Source organism: Leptonotus elevatus, chromosome 13, assembly GCF_054856555.1.
Source record: "Leptonotus elevatus isolate MCC_2025b chromosome 13, RoL_Lele_1.0, whole genome shotgun sequence".
NCBI lineage: Eukaryota > Metazoa > Chordata > Actinopteri > Syngnathiformes > Syngnathidae > Leptonotus > Leptonotus elevatus.
The window spans coordinates 3288657-3303097 of NC_141251.1; the positions used below are offsets into that span (position 1 = coordinate 3288657).

The 14441-nt window shown below is 40.0% G+C and overlaps 1 protein-coding gene across 4 annotated transcripts in view; it reads right to left on the reverse strand.

The window, feature by feature from the left end:
- The window catches only part of ryr2b (ryanodine receptor 2b (cardiac)), a 103969-nt gene that overhangs the window by 64115 nt on the left and 25413 nt on the right, over nucleotides 1-14441 (reverse strand). For all 4 annotated transcript variants that reach the window (XR_015096854.1, XM_086092751.1, XM_086092755.1 and 1 more), the window contains exons 36-58: nucleotides 13433-13646; nucleotides 12777-13355; nucleotides 11742-11942; nucleotides 10069-10180; nucleotides 9781-9921; nucleotides 8447-8723; nucleotides 8260-8374; nucleotides 8050-8182; nucleotides 7814-7917; nucleotides 7566-7701; nucleotides 5983-6169; nucleotides 5717-5825; nucleotides 5193-5313; nucleotides 4942-5111; nucleotides 3862-4082; nucleotides 2923-3013; nucleotides 2705-2845; nucleotides 1630-1781; nucleotides 1425-1503; nucleotides 1224-1313; nucleotides 908-1045; nucleotides 173-250; nucleotides 21-96 (exon numbers count right to left, since the gene is read on the reverse strand). Coding sequence is in view for 3 of the 4 variants with exons in the window: in XM_086092751.1 (XP_085948877.1) it covers nucleotides 21-96; nucleotides 173-250; nucleotides 908-1045; nucleotides 1224-1313; nucleotides 1425-1503; nucleotides 1630-1781; nucleotides 2705-2845; nucleotides 2923-3013; nucleotides 3862-4082; nucleotides 4942-5111; nucleotides 5193-5313; nucleotides 5717-5825; nucleotides 5983-6169; nucleotides 7566-7701; nucleotides 7814-7917; nucleotides 8050-8182; nucleotides 8260-8374; nucleotides 8447-8723; nucleotides 9781-9921; nucleotides 10069-10180; nucleotides 11742-11942; nucleotides 12777-13355; nucleotides 13433-13646 (3665 nt within the window). In the remaining variant the exon portion in view is untranslated. The remainder of the gene's footprint in view (nucleotides 1-20; nucleotides 97-172; nucleotides 251-907; nucleotides 1046-1223; nucleotides 1314-1424; nucleotides 1504-1629; nucleotides 1782-2704; nucleotides 2846-2922; nucleotides 3014-3861; nucleotides 4083-4941; nucleotides 5112-5192; nucleotides 5314-5716; nucleotides 5826-5982; nucleotides 6170-7565; nucleotides 7702-7813; nucleotides 7918-8049; nucleotides 8183-8259; nucleotides 8375-8446; nucleotides 8724-9780; nucleotides 9922-10068; nucleotides 10181-11741; nucleotides 11943-12776; nucleotides 13356-13432; nucleotides 13647-14441) is intronic.

Genomic DNA, 14441 nt, shown 5'->3' on the forward strand with positions numbered 1-14441 from the left:
GACATCATCATTATTTGTACCTTTACTCTCTTGTTCAAGTTTCTTCCTCTTAGCCCAGGAATTGTGGTAGTTTTCAGCCAACTTTTCAGCCATAGCCTAGGAAAAAAAAGGCAAAATGAAATCTCAGCGCAGATGCGGGTGAAGCAGCTTGAGAGAAATCGTTATTACTCACACACTGATCCCATGATAAGGTAATGCTGCTCGTGTCAAAGGGTTTAGGGCTGAAGGTCGACGCCCCTTCAAAAGACAACTGAGAGTAAGCAGAAAATGTGTGATTAACCCGCACTATTCGCCGGAGACTGAGACGGAACATGAAGAATACAAATTCCCAAGTAAATGAAAAAGATATAGAATTGCCTATAGATTATTTTTGACACTACATCAATTCATCTGTTCAAAATAATTATGCATGGTTTTGTTTAATATTTGATCTATATAGGATTCATCTTCCACAGGCGTAACATTTGTAGGGTGTCTCTGCACGGATGTCAGGGATGAGTTGAATATTTTTGCCCAAAAAATTGCCAAATATCTACTTAACTCAGTCAGACCCAAAAACGTATAAATACGTTTGTACGTATAAAAATGTTTTTAATACTTCATCTTTCACTCCCAAAAACTTATTTATGCGTTTTTATGGTAGAGCATACACAAGGCTTTGATGCAGCTTCTGACCTGAAAAGCAATGATAGTTATTACAAAAACGGCCAGCAGGTGGCAGCAGAGTATAAGAGATCAGCCAGGGCCATGTTGCAACAAGCTCTTTTTGCCAGTGTTTTCAACAGATTTGTAAATAATGATGAAACAAATAAAAATATAAATATACTTTCTTTTCCTGATGAAAGAAGAGACTCTAATCTTCAGAATATTCTGTGGACCTTGCAAAATCAGTCAAAAGTACAGTCACCTGACCGGACTGCGAAATTCTTCTCGTGCAGGTGTGCAGGCCGAACGCGTCTCCTTCCTTGGTACGCTCTATGGTCCACCCGAAGGCCAGCATACTTTTGATGGTCTCCTTAATGGCCCAGCGGTATGCTTCCTTGTCCTGTAGAAACACAGAAAGACCAACGAAACTGAAATTTGTCAGCAGGGAAAAGCAAAATCTATACTAGCGGAAGGGCGGCGATTCAAATAAGCAATAATTCAACAACAGAGGCATCGTAATCTTTTATATGGCAAAGAAAGCCTGTGGGTTTTGTTTATTGCCACAAGGTAGCGACTACCTTTTCAGCCAAGGCCCTGTAGGGCTTAAGGAGGGGATGAACCTTGGCGTTCTCGCAAAGCTGCTCCCCATGAACCCAGCCATTGGCAAACTGGCAGAGAAAAACAAGAGTTCAGAAATAAATTATTACACGCGCACATTAGCATTAATGCATTCCTCGCGCACACTGTAATTTCTCAACCAATGGACAATGAGCTTCTACCTTATCTAGGGACCACTTCTCATGAGTATGCTCGGCATATTTGTTCACCGCAAACTCCAGTCTCTCAGGCACGGACACGCTAAGGAAATGAATCATATTAACATATCTAAATTGAGTCTTAGTCACCAACCTTGCCCTGCTAATGCACTATTATTCTGTTGACGAATAGAAAATGACAAAAAATGGTCAGCTTCTTCTTACGTACTTTGAGGTTTCTATGGGTTGCGGGTCGAATTTTCCATCAGTGTTTTTGTCCGTTTGGGACATACAATGCGGGTCAAAATGGTCAGGAGGAAGGGCCTCAGCCATTGCACAGAGGCAATGGACACACAGTTTTGATATCTCTGGCTCATATTGCTGTAGAAGAAACACACATATGCACATTTAATAGATGCAAACATTGCATAATTCAAAATGGTCAATTAACCATATACAGTACATTTTACATGAGTACTTAAAAAAAAAAATAATAATAATAAGTGAATGTTTTAAATAATTCAGGCTAAGTTTATGGACTCCTAAAAACATAATGGCCATATTTTTTATAATGTGATTTATGGCGAGCAAGCAAGCTTGTGTTCCCCTAATTAGAGCTGGTGTGTGTAAACATAAATATCATTAAGATAAGTTCAGAGGTGGCAAATCCAAGTCCAGAAAGTAAAAACCCTGCCACAGTTTTGTGCTAGCAAGCTCCCATGGTGCTCGTTTACCTGCTAGGGAGCTAGCTAGATAGCATCAGGGGTTAAAGCCTAACTGTGGCAGGGTTTTTACTTTCAGGTACTAGCTAGCTAGCTCCCTAGCTCCCTAGCTCGCTCCCACGGTGCCCGTTTACCTGTTTTTGTAAGTACCATTGCTTTAAGCGACCTCTTCAGGTCAGAGGCTGCCTTCTGTATGCTCTAGCATAAAAAAAAGTATATTTTTAAAACATTGAAAAACTTATAAATACGTTTTTGGGACCATGCCAATATTTAAAATAGAACATTTTTATAAGTTTTTGGGTGCAAATGAGTTAAGTATACCTATGATGTAAAAATAAGCTGTGAGTTGTCAGCAGTCAAATAGCAGGAAATGTTACTTTCAGAAGTACAGGTCGTTCTCTCAAGAAACTCTGACACAATTTTTTTGCAGCCGTTTGATGTGAGGCAGATTTGGGACAGGAATGTGCTCATCAAAGTCATTCTTTGATGTTTTCATGTTCTGGAGTCAGCTAAGAGACATTTTGAGGGTCGAGGGAGCGCTCAAATCAAATATCGTTTGGATGAGTGTTGAATTGTCTTTACCTTCTTCGCCAAAGCCTTAAACACGCCCCAGAAAAGCTTCAGCGATAAGTGCAGCTCCTCTTCGGAAGCCAGCCTCTGGTTTCCCTGCCCGCCAGTCAAAGAGTAGTACTTCCATCTCTGCTCATAATGGCTGCTCAAAAGCTGCGCATATAAATGTGTACGTGATCGTGAGCAATACATCTTCACATGAAATTAAAAACTGCGCTTTTTGCAGTTACCTTTATTGGTATCTTGCTTTGGTCTGTGAGAGTGGGAATATCAAAGACAAGACGTCGAAGAAGAGGCTGCATCATAGCTGGTTGGAGTTTACTGAAAATAATTTTGCATAAAAAAAAATACAGGCATTAGTAGGAATCATATAAAAAACATCTAGAGCAGTGGTGGGTGGGTCAGATTTTTTTTTTTTGCATAAGGGTCAATTTATTTATTTTTTTAAGAACAAAAGGATAGATAGGCCAAGTCATTCCTAGATGAGGTTAAAAAACAACCCCAAAAATATTATATTTATTTAAATACTTTAACAAATAATAATTATTTTATATTTACATATATATTTATTTTTTATTATATATATTTAAATATTTTTAATTTAACTGTAATTAAACACTGGTTTAATACAAAATTAGCATACTAAAAAATCAATTTACATTAAGTTAATTTACAAAAAAAAAAGAACAGTAAGACATCCCAAATAAAAACGTACTACGGATAAATACAACATACAGTAAATGCAGCACATGTAATAAACAAAAAAACACAGACGGTCATGTCATATTTACCAGTATATTGTTACAAAGTTCTCGAGAAGATCTGGTGTACAGTACACTACAGTTAATGTAGCATATCCACTCGGCATGATGAATCATCACTTACTGACAGATCATATCATTAGAGAATGACAAATCTAATTATGAATTGTCATTAGCAAATTGTTGATCAAATGTATGATTTGGTAATTAGAAAATGATATCCGAACCATGGCAAAACATTGTTAATGCATAACAAACAAGCAGAAAAAAATCAATGGAGGCAGGGAGGGATAGCAGATTGTTGTCATTTTGCTTTTCCTACTTGGTGTAAATGTAGAGTTCGTTCTTTCCGGGGAAAAAAATAAAATAATCCAAGTGCACTCAGAACCCAATACAAGGATGTTGTACCTGCACACAGCCAACAAGCAATCTTCAGTTGTGTCCCTCTGGGCTTTGGTTAAGCTCGAGGCCCTGGAGAGGCTATAGATGGCCTGGATGAGAGAATCCATAAGGGCGGCGTGGTCCTCCAAACCGTGGAGGAGGGCGGAACACTTGGTGAGCAGCGGAAGCACTGCTGAGCACAAGTATCTGTTGAGAGCCAAGGCCATGTCGGTGGATCCAAAGTCGTCCTGAGATGAAAAAAGACCAATTAAGATACTGTACAGTCAAGTCAGGAAATAAGATTAGAAAACAGACATCCATCCATTTTCAATAGCGCTTGTTGTCATTAGTGTCGCCGGCTCGCTGGAGCCCAGAATATGTTGATGCACCCGACGTCTTACAAATCCTGTTATGCCATCTAGTGGCAGAAAATTCAACACAAATCAATATCACACTCGTTTTTTTACAGTACAGTACAGCTTTTGAATTTTAACTCAATTTTATGAATTACTAGACAAAGTTAAATTTCTGCAGAAATTGCATGGGAATGCTGAAAAGCTAAATGCTAAGATTTGAATGCCTGCGTTTATGAAGTAAATTAAAAGATAAATTACTAAAATGTGGTCCAAGCGGGGTTTGAACCGAGGTACTCCATGGTGGAAGATAATTTGCGCTAACCGCTGAGCTAATTAATGACTTGTTTGAAATCATTGGGAGTAGTTTCACAGGAAAAAAGTGTGGAGAATAAAAATCACGAGAATAAAAATCACAATAACATATGTGAAGCTGCATCAACGACTAAAAGATGCAGCCATATTTTGTATTTTTTTTTCTTCAACTTTTATGTGAACAACAGTATGAAAACTTAGGAATTTTTTTTTATTGTACATTTAAAAACAGATATAAAATTTGCGATTAATCATAAGTTAACTATTGAAGTCATGCGATTAATTACGATTTAAAAATGTAATGGTCTGCCACCCCTAGTTTTCTTATTTTATCATTACGAATCGATATCAGGCCAATATCGTATGTCCGTACTCACAGACTGTAGCCAAAAAAAAATCATTCAAAAACGAAATATTCACAAAAAAAGATACAGCTCACCGTGTCGAGAGCGACGGCTAACTGAAGGTCAGGCAGAAAGCCAACTTGAAGGAGGTGGCTGAGAAAACTCTGCTTATCTATGCCGTACACTCGGTCCACAAACAGAACCATAGCTGCCTTGTGGTCTGGGCAAAACGCTGTCGATAAGTCGGGCTCCACCACCGAACCATCTGCAAAGCAACGTTACAGCTTCATTAATGTGTTTTCAATGTGAGAGCCAATCCAAATAACATTTAGCGATCCTACTCAACCTTTTGACAGCGATGGGGTTTGAAAAGAGATGCTAATGACTCCCTCAAGATCCTGGATGGGAATGAGCGACCTCAGAATGGCCCGCATTCGGATGGCTTCTCCTTTGCCTCTTTGAATCAACTGCAACATTTCAGAAATTCGATTGCTTGGCGAACGTGTGCGATGATCTGTACTGTACGCGCACGAGAAAATGTTTTATTTACAACCATATTGCAAGCCAACAGAGCTGGGATTTATCATCTATCTGTATTTGATTGATGTACGGCACAGTGTGTTCATTGTCTGCGGGAAAGCCAATATTTTTCCACTGCGGCGCCAAATACGATTAGACAAGCCATCAATGTTAGAATGCCTCAGCATAGAGAAGCAGACCACATGTGGTGGACTTCCATTCGTCAGTAAAATAGTGCTTTTATGTCTATCTTCTTTTTCTCCACAACGTCCAAGTAGACATGATTATTGGCAGCATCGCCGACTATTGATGCAACGGAATGGCAGCTGAAGTCTGAGGAAAAACACTCACTTGCATCTCTGGAGCGCAGCGGCCCAGCAAGTCGATGAGGGCCGAGTAGAAGGTCATGATGGCGTGCCCCATATGAATAAAGTCATCTTCACCATCCTGGGCAGTATCTCTGTATCAGGAAAGCAATTAGGACAATTAGCAGCTTGCCATTAATTGGATCATTACGGATTTTGAGAAGAATGAAAGGCTTATCTGAAAAATAAACCCTTATTGATGGTAATCTGAGTTTGGGCTGCAGAATTCGAGGCATTTATAAGCAGACTAACATTGTTGCGTTGGACTGGTAGGCCGTGGAAGGTCTGTTTAGAGATGAGTCCTCTGATATGCTGATGGCCTCTTTCATGGCCGCTAGAAGGCCATGTCCACCGTCACCTCGCAGCGCAGGACCGAAACACTCGGGCTGACGAATCAGCAACCTCAACACTAAGTAAGCGTTCTCCTCCACGCTCTCACCTGTGGTCAAAGAGTTTCAGCATTTACTCGGCATCCGCTTTCAGATCCGTGAACAATTACAACTTTTAAAACCGTACACTCATTCTCCTCACTTGGACAATTACTATCACTAAGACAGTCCAGAACTAAATACTAGTATAGGACAACTAAATGTTAGTGAGGCAAGTACTTGCTACTAGTTCTATTAGTAAAGCCGAGTCAGGCTATAAGAACGGCAGAAATGTTTAAAAGCATCACAGATGGGTAAAAATTGGGTCAAAAAAGGCCCAACCCAACTTTTCGGGGTTATTCAATTAATCCAAAAACATTGGGTAAAATAAATAAACCAAAAACAACCCCCCAAAAATGGGTTGCTTTGTGGGTTATTAACAATAATAAGAATTTGCTCCAACCATTTGAGTTGCATAGCTCAAAAAAGTTGGTTTGAATCATTTTTGACGCAATTCAATTGAGTTATGCAATTAACCCAAAACGTTCGGTGAAATGAATAACCCACAAACAACCTAAAAAAATGGGGTTGTTTTGTGGGTTATTAATTTAATTTGACCCAAACTTTTGGGTGAAATAACTCAAAAGGTTGGGTTAGGTCATTTTTTACCCAATTCATTTGGGTTATTTAATCAACCCCAAAATGTGTCAAATTAGTAACCCACTAAGCAACCCCAACACACTGAGTTGATTTGTGTGTCATTAATTTAATTTGACTGACAAAACAATAAAAAAATTGGTTAATATAAATGGGTTACCAATTTAATAAAAAGTTGGGTCAAATTAAATTGACATTTATACCCAAAAGTTGGGTCGGTCCATTCTTGACCCAATATGGGTTATTTTTTATCACAAATGTTTTTACAGCGACGTGTTTAATACTAAATGCTGATACACGAACATATCCTGACAAAGACATCCAGAGCTTAGTAGCAACAGTGAAAGCTCTATTGTAAACAACCGAAAAAAATGGGGGTTGTTTTGTGGGTTATTAATTTAATTTGACCCAAACTTTTGGGTGAAATAACTCAAAAGGTTGGGTCAGGTCATTTTTTACCCAATTAATTTGGGTTATTTACTCAACCCCAAAATGTGTCAAATTAGTAACCCACTAAGCAACCCCAACACACTGAGTTGATTTGTGTGTCATTAATTTAATTTGACTGACAAAACAATCCAAAAAAATGGTTAGTATAAATGGGTTACTAATTTAATAAAAAGTTGGGTCAAATTAAATTGACATTTATACCCAAAAGTTGGGTCGGTCCATTCTTGACCCAATATGGGTTATTTTTTATCACAAATGTTTTTAGAGTGACGTGTTTAATACTAAATGCTGATACACGAACATATCCTGACAAAGACACCCAGAGCTTAGTAGCAACGGTGAAAGCTCTATTGTAAACACCATTGCAGAATACAGCAAAGCGTAGAAAATCCAGGTAACGCTCCCCCTCCACAGGGTTCCATCCAATATCAGGGTAGCCTCTGGCCACAAGCAACGAGCAGCTTTTCAGACCACAGCCGGCAAGGCAGTGCACCACCTGCAAATGAGAAAACTTTGTAGCTGAAAATAATAACGGCAGGGAATCAAATTTAATACGTTGATTTACTCAAGCGCAACTAAAGCAAAGAAAGAAGGTTCCTAAATTTCACCTTCTCCAGTTCAGGCTCCCTCAAAGCGAGGGCCAGCTCGTTATTGTCCATGACTGAGGCTGCTGCCACATCCAGAGGGGTGGCCCCGCGCATTGACGGTGAAGCTAAGGAAGGGAGAGAAAAAAAATTAATAAATACATCACACATTAAAACACCGACTCATAAACATGAGATCACTTTGAGGGCGGAAATTCATGCATACAAATGACGAAGAGTGTGGTGAGATGGGACATTACCAAGTCCGACGCTGCTGTTTTCTAATAGGTAGCTTAGGTGGTCAAAAAGGGCTCCCTGGTTGAGTCGGCTGATGCGGCAAAAATAACAAAGGAATCGACAGCAGCTGGCCACCATCTTTGGGAAGGAAATCTCCTTGCAAAAGCAAATTATGGCATGACAATTCAAAATGGAGGCCAAGTTTGATCTTTTATTATCTTTGCAAGACTGACCTTCGATTCCTTTTCTCCAAGAACATTGACCATCACCTCCATGACTGTCTCATGCATGCCCAACGCCCTCATGAGGTTGGGGTGCTGGTAGAAAACCTTATTGTTCATGATGTCTCTGTCCCGAAGACAAAATCAAAGTCGGGATTATATTTGAAATTAATAAATGATCATCGAAATCTAACCTTACCCGAGTCTTCTGATCATCAGCTTTTCCTCTTCATTCCCCATACGAACGCTGAGTAACGAGCGGATTTGTCCCAGCGAGGACAGCAAGGTCATGGTGTCCTCCACGGAAGCTTGACTAATTGTGTAGGCTTTGGAAAGCGCGGACGCCATTTGCCCGCCGAGGCCCTGATACTGGCGGTGCAGCAAGGAAAAGATGGCCCTGACCAGCGCGGGATCCTCCATCTCAGTCTCTTGAGCCCACCGCAGCATCGTTTCAGAGATCAACATCTTGAGGGACTCTAGAAAGCGGGGAAAGGAAATCAAAATCTCTGTTGTTTTCTGAAAAACTCACAGTACTGCTTTGTAGCCTTGTAGTTGTATCCTGCTGCCCAGAGATGGCAAATCCAGGTTCCGAAAGTAGCCCCTAGTGCTAGCCAGCTAGCTCGCTCCCAAGCAGGTAAACGAGCACCATGGTTGCTAGCTAGCTAGCTCGCTCCCTAGAAGGTAAACGAGCACCATGGGTGCTAGCTAGCAAGCTAGCTCGCGTGGCAGGATTTTTACTTTCTGGACCTGGATTTGGCACCTCTGCTGGTGCCAATTTGAGGTGAGTTGAGGAGGTTCATTGAGACTAAAGTAGCCCTTTGCCACCCTCTTGTGGCATATATAGGCAATTATAAACCCTTTTGTTTGGGAGTTGGGGTGAGGGGGTGGGGGGGGGGGTGGTTGTTGATATTCAGCAAGGCTCGGATCCTCATGGCCCAAAAATGGCTGTATTTGTCCATCCATGCTGACACAATTTCTTGGTGCAGTTCAAGAACATGCAATGTATCCCACAGGAAAACCACAGCTATCACAATTTTCTTCTTGATTACGTGTTCTACTGAAGGGTGGCAAATTATGCAGAATTGACTTTTTTATTGCTTGTATAAGAATAGTTGCGTCTCTGGAGTGCCTGCTCACCCATCATGTGTGAAATGAAACAACCACGTAAATCTTTTGTTTTCCGAATACAATTTCTGAAAATGCGTCTGAGCATACATGCTGCACTTCTGCCACACTATTACTTCACAATAGGGCTAACTTCCACATCCACACTCAGTCTCTCTGCCAAACACATGATCAACTAGTCTGGGTGAAGATCCAGAGCCACTTTCAAGCCATGGTCTGACTGGACAATCGGAAACACTATCACGCAAAAGCGCCCACATCCCCCAAGGCCGCAAGAATGCTATCATGATGCTGAAGCCAGAAGGTAAGCAGAGCTGCACTGCTCAGGTTTTCAATGCAGTGGTAGGGATATTTGATTGGTGATGTGCTGCCTTCATGAGTAAACGTGCTTTTTCTGTGTGTACTTACTGGAACTCTGTGGTGCACTATCCTTCACTTGTGTGGGCGTCCTCTTCAGTCCAAGAACTTTTGCCCCCAAGCTGAGAAGTTGATCCTTTACCGACATCTCGGCACCCTCGCCTTCTTCCGAGGCACTGTCCAATTCAATGCCTGCGCGAAAGCAGTAAAATAAAATGAAGCTCTCACTGGCAGATAATCACGGTAAGTGCCTTCTCAGAGCTTCTTCTCGCCTCACTGAGTTTTACGGGCTCAGTGAGGATGAACAATAAAGCGCAGAAAAAGTCATGGTGAACCAACCGCAGTGGGCATTGAGGAGCTGGTGAAAGTCTCGCAGGAGCTGTTGGGTTTCTGCCGGACAAGGACTGTTCTCCTGTTGGTCGCCATTTCGGAAGTTCAGAAGCATGTTGATCTGATGTAAAAGGATGAAAGACTTCAGTGTTACAATGAGAAGTGAACCTTTGCCGAATCGTGATCCGACATTCACCAGCCATCTCATAGTTTGGGCTTTGTTTTGATTTGAAACCATTGATGAATGAACTTTTCCAATGAGGGCCACAAGCAGAAACATGGAAAGACAAGGTGGGCCCACTTTACCTTGAAATGTATGAAACCCATTCGGTATGTTGTACAACATATGGTAAGCAGTAAAAAAAAAAAAAATCATGTGACAAATTGTCAAAACGTTACATTTTGTAAGATTCAGCATTTGTTTAATTTTTATTTTTAATTACAGTAATTTCGGGACTACAAGGCGCACCTGACTATAAGCCGTGCTAGCTAAATTTGGGGAATACTCGAGTTTATTACACATATAAGCCGCACCTGACTGTAAGCCGCAGGTGTTTTTAATGTTACCGCACCGGGTTCCCGCTACTTTCTTTTCCATAACGAGGACGCAAATTGTCTTGCTCTCGTTCTGTCTCTCCTACTGTATTTAGGCTCAATTGTTTTGTTTTGCTCTGCCTGACGCTCTTGCGCTTCCTTTATAGTGCGCCCCATTGTGATCTGATGGATAAGCCGCACCTTTGTATTAGCCGCAGGGTCGAATGCAAGTGAAAAAAAAGTAGCGGCTTACAGTCCAGAAATTACTGTAATCACTGCCATACATTCATTAAAAAAAACATTATTAAAAATTAGGGGCGACAGGCGATTAACATTTTTTATTGTAATTAATCGCATGACTTCACTAGTTAACTCACAATTAATCACAAATTTCATATCTGTTCTAAATGTACAACAACAAAAATCTAGGTTTTCATACTCTTGTTAACAAAAGTGGAAAAAAAAATTAACTAATAGAGATAGTTAAAATGAATTTTTGACGTCTATAGCCGTCAATAGCAGTGAATGAGTTAAAAATAGTTTTCTTCCATTATTATTAGAATAGGCAAATGAGCCAATAAAAAAAAACATGCAGAGGACCACAAATGGCAGCACTCACAACCTTTTGGTTTGGACACCTCTAGTTTAAACTACACAGTACATTTTACACTAAAAAGACTTTACATTCGGTCCCACTCTAAACAGAGCCAACTTTACGCTTGGAAGAGGGTAAAATACTAAAAAACAAACAAACATGAACAAAATCACTCAACGTTTGAGGAACGATCCCACAACCTTCAGCATGGACGACAGCCACTCTACCACTTGAGCTATGCCAGACTTACTGTTAGTCATGGAGACCAAAAATTGAGGTACAAGGATTCCACCTGACACTGGCGATATAATGACACAGAGCAGGAGTGGCATGGGTGAGTGGTTAGATTGGCGGCCTCCCAACCTGAAGGAACTGTAACTCTGTTTAGACTGGGACCGAATATAGTCTTTTTCAGAGTAAAATTTACTCTACAAAATATATTGGTAAACTATAAAAAATAAAAAAAAACACAACAAAAAATAAGAGGGGTGCGCATTATTTGCAAAGGAGTCATTGTAATCTTCCAGTAAATTTTAACTTTGAATTTGTTAACCTGCTCTTGCGGAGGTGAGCGAAACTCTTTGGTCTTGCGGGCCGTGAGGGCGGCGGACATGTTGAGCGCCTGCATGACTTGGTTGTAGCGGAAGCGCTGGTTCTCCTGCAGTTGCCCAACAAAGTTTTGCGAGAAGGCTACCACAGCTTCTACCCTGTGGCGCACCTGCATATCGCACAGGTAGGTCAGCACGTTGCAAAGCTGGGGAGAGAGTGAGAAATATATTAGTTGGGCTGTTTGTCTAAATGTGTCTTCTGCAGCCTCTGACATGAAGAGGTGGCTTAAAGCAATGGTAGTTGTTACAAAAAACGGCCAGCAGGTGGCAACAGAGTATAAGAGATCAGCCATGTTGCAACAAGCTCTTTTTGCCAGACAGATTTGTGAATAATGATTAAACTTAGCAACATTGTAGTGCTAATTGCTGCAAAACGGAAACAGATACAAATATGCTTTTTTTTCCTGATTTAAGAAGAGACTAATCTTTCTTATGTTTTTATAGCAATAAAATAGAATATTCCGTGGGCCTTAGCTATATTCTAATGCTAATTGCTGCAAAACAGAAACAGCTACAAATATACTTTTTTTCCTGATGAAAGAAGAGACTCTAATCTTTCTTTTGGTAGCCTCCATGTTTTTATAGCAATAAAACACAATATTCTGTGGGCCTTGCAAAATCAGTCAAAATCCAGTAAAACAGCCAGGAGCAAAGGGGGTTGCTTCAGTGAAAATGGCAGAGTGAATGAGTTAATCACCAAAAACTGTTATTTTAAAAAAAATCGTTAAAGAGAAATATTTGTATTTTTCCTGTGAGGCCTGTTTTCTGTTTCTATATTCTGGCTTCGAGACAATAATTGTGTGATGGGTTTTTTTGGTCCCTATGAGAGTTTTTTTTTGTATGTGTGAGTTTTTGTGTTAGTTTTTTTAATGAGTGACAGCTTTTTAAATGTTTTTATTTATTGATTTATTTTACCTATATGGCACCTAAAAGGAGTCTAATTGTACGCACACAAAGCAAACTCCATTCTCTGCATTTACCTCAAGTTTGACCGTTTCTGGAAGTTTCATTTGCAGCAGTCCCTGTTTGGGATCATCTAAGTGATCTCCCAGCACTCTTCCATTTTCTTCCTCTTCCTCCATGTCTACCTCCGTAGAGAAGACTCCAGGTTGTATTAGTTTGAGAACTTGAGCCAGGTCTTCATCAGTCAGTACTCCCATGGCCAGAAGCGTGTGGAACAGCTTAATGAGGGGAACCAGCAGAAGCTCCATACTGCCACCTACAGGGTCCCTGACAGCGCGATGCACATCGCACACTGCTGCAGTCAGCATCTCCACTGTCAGGCTCTTCAGAACATCCAGAGGGATTTCTGGACTGTCACTGCAGGTTACTTCCCGTCCCATCACATCAGTGCTGACAAAACAAGGCCCGGAGAACCGCATCTGTGGTTTCAGGGAAGCGCTTGTGCTAATGCTCGGGATGCCGAGAGGAAGTGGACATTTTCTCCCGTCGTCACCATTTATTGGATAAAGGGCGACGTCTCTGGTTTGGTCTGACATAGGGACAATGTATTCATGGTTCATCACGAGGCGTGCAGTGGCATGGCTGCTGAGGTAAACCTAAAAAAATAAATAAAAAAAAGTGTTAATTCCATCTGAAAGAGCAAAGTGAAAGATGAGGTGAAGCATGAGCTCGCCTGCTCAAGAAGCTGATAAAACGCAGAGCGGAGCGGGCCAGGCAGGAAAGGATTCTGAATGGCGTGAAGGAACTGGGACTGGTCCACGTGGCTGCAGACGGCATGGCACACTCTTGCGTTGCCCAAGGCGCATAAAGCGGAGTAAAGGAGGAGGGTGTGGTAGTGAAAGGTCAAGATGTCGTCGAGCTCAGACAGCTCCAAAATGTCCACGCACCTACAGTATGTTGTAAAAAGAAAAATGTGCTGGTAGGTTAAGGCCTTAAAACAAAATCATTTAAAACACTTGTTTAACCAGAAAATAAAACCCATTCAGAGTGACGTCTCTTTTTCAATCTCCATAATCTCTTCTAGGGCTGCTCAATTATGGAAAAAATGATAATCACGATTAGTTCGGCAATAATTGAAATCACGATTATTCAAAAGATTATTTATTTTTTGGGTACAAAACAAGAAAATGTTTAAGGATTTAAAAAATATTAAGACCAATTTTAAAAAATAGAAACACTATAATTATGCAAGTTCCTTTTGGACTTAACAGAATTTATAATAATATATATTTATTTATCTATGTTGGCAAAAACTTAAAGTTGGAGTGCAGCTTGGGCACTGTGCAGTAGGACGATCATTTATTTTTGGTACAAAAAAAGAAAATGTTTAAACATAAAAAAAAAAAATATATATATATATATATATATATATTAAGACAAATACAATTCTTTGACACACTATAATTATGCAAGTTCCTTTTGGATGAAACAAAATGTATAAAATTAGTTTTTTGTTTTTAAAGGTGCACATGTATAAATGGAAACAACTCAAAAATTAGTATAAATAATCTTTACAATTTTTTTTATTTTTTTTTTAACAACCCTTTAATACAGTTAAGTACTATATTTTAAATTTCAACAATTTTAACATAAATGAATAACAAATAAATTATATAATAATTATAAAAATATTAACAAAAACATTTCATTTCCTCACAACAAAACTCACTGAACATAACATG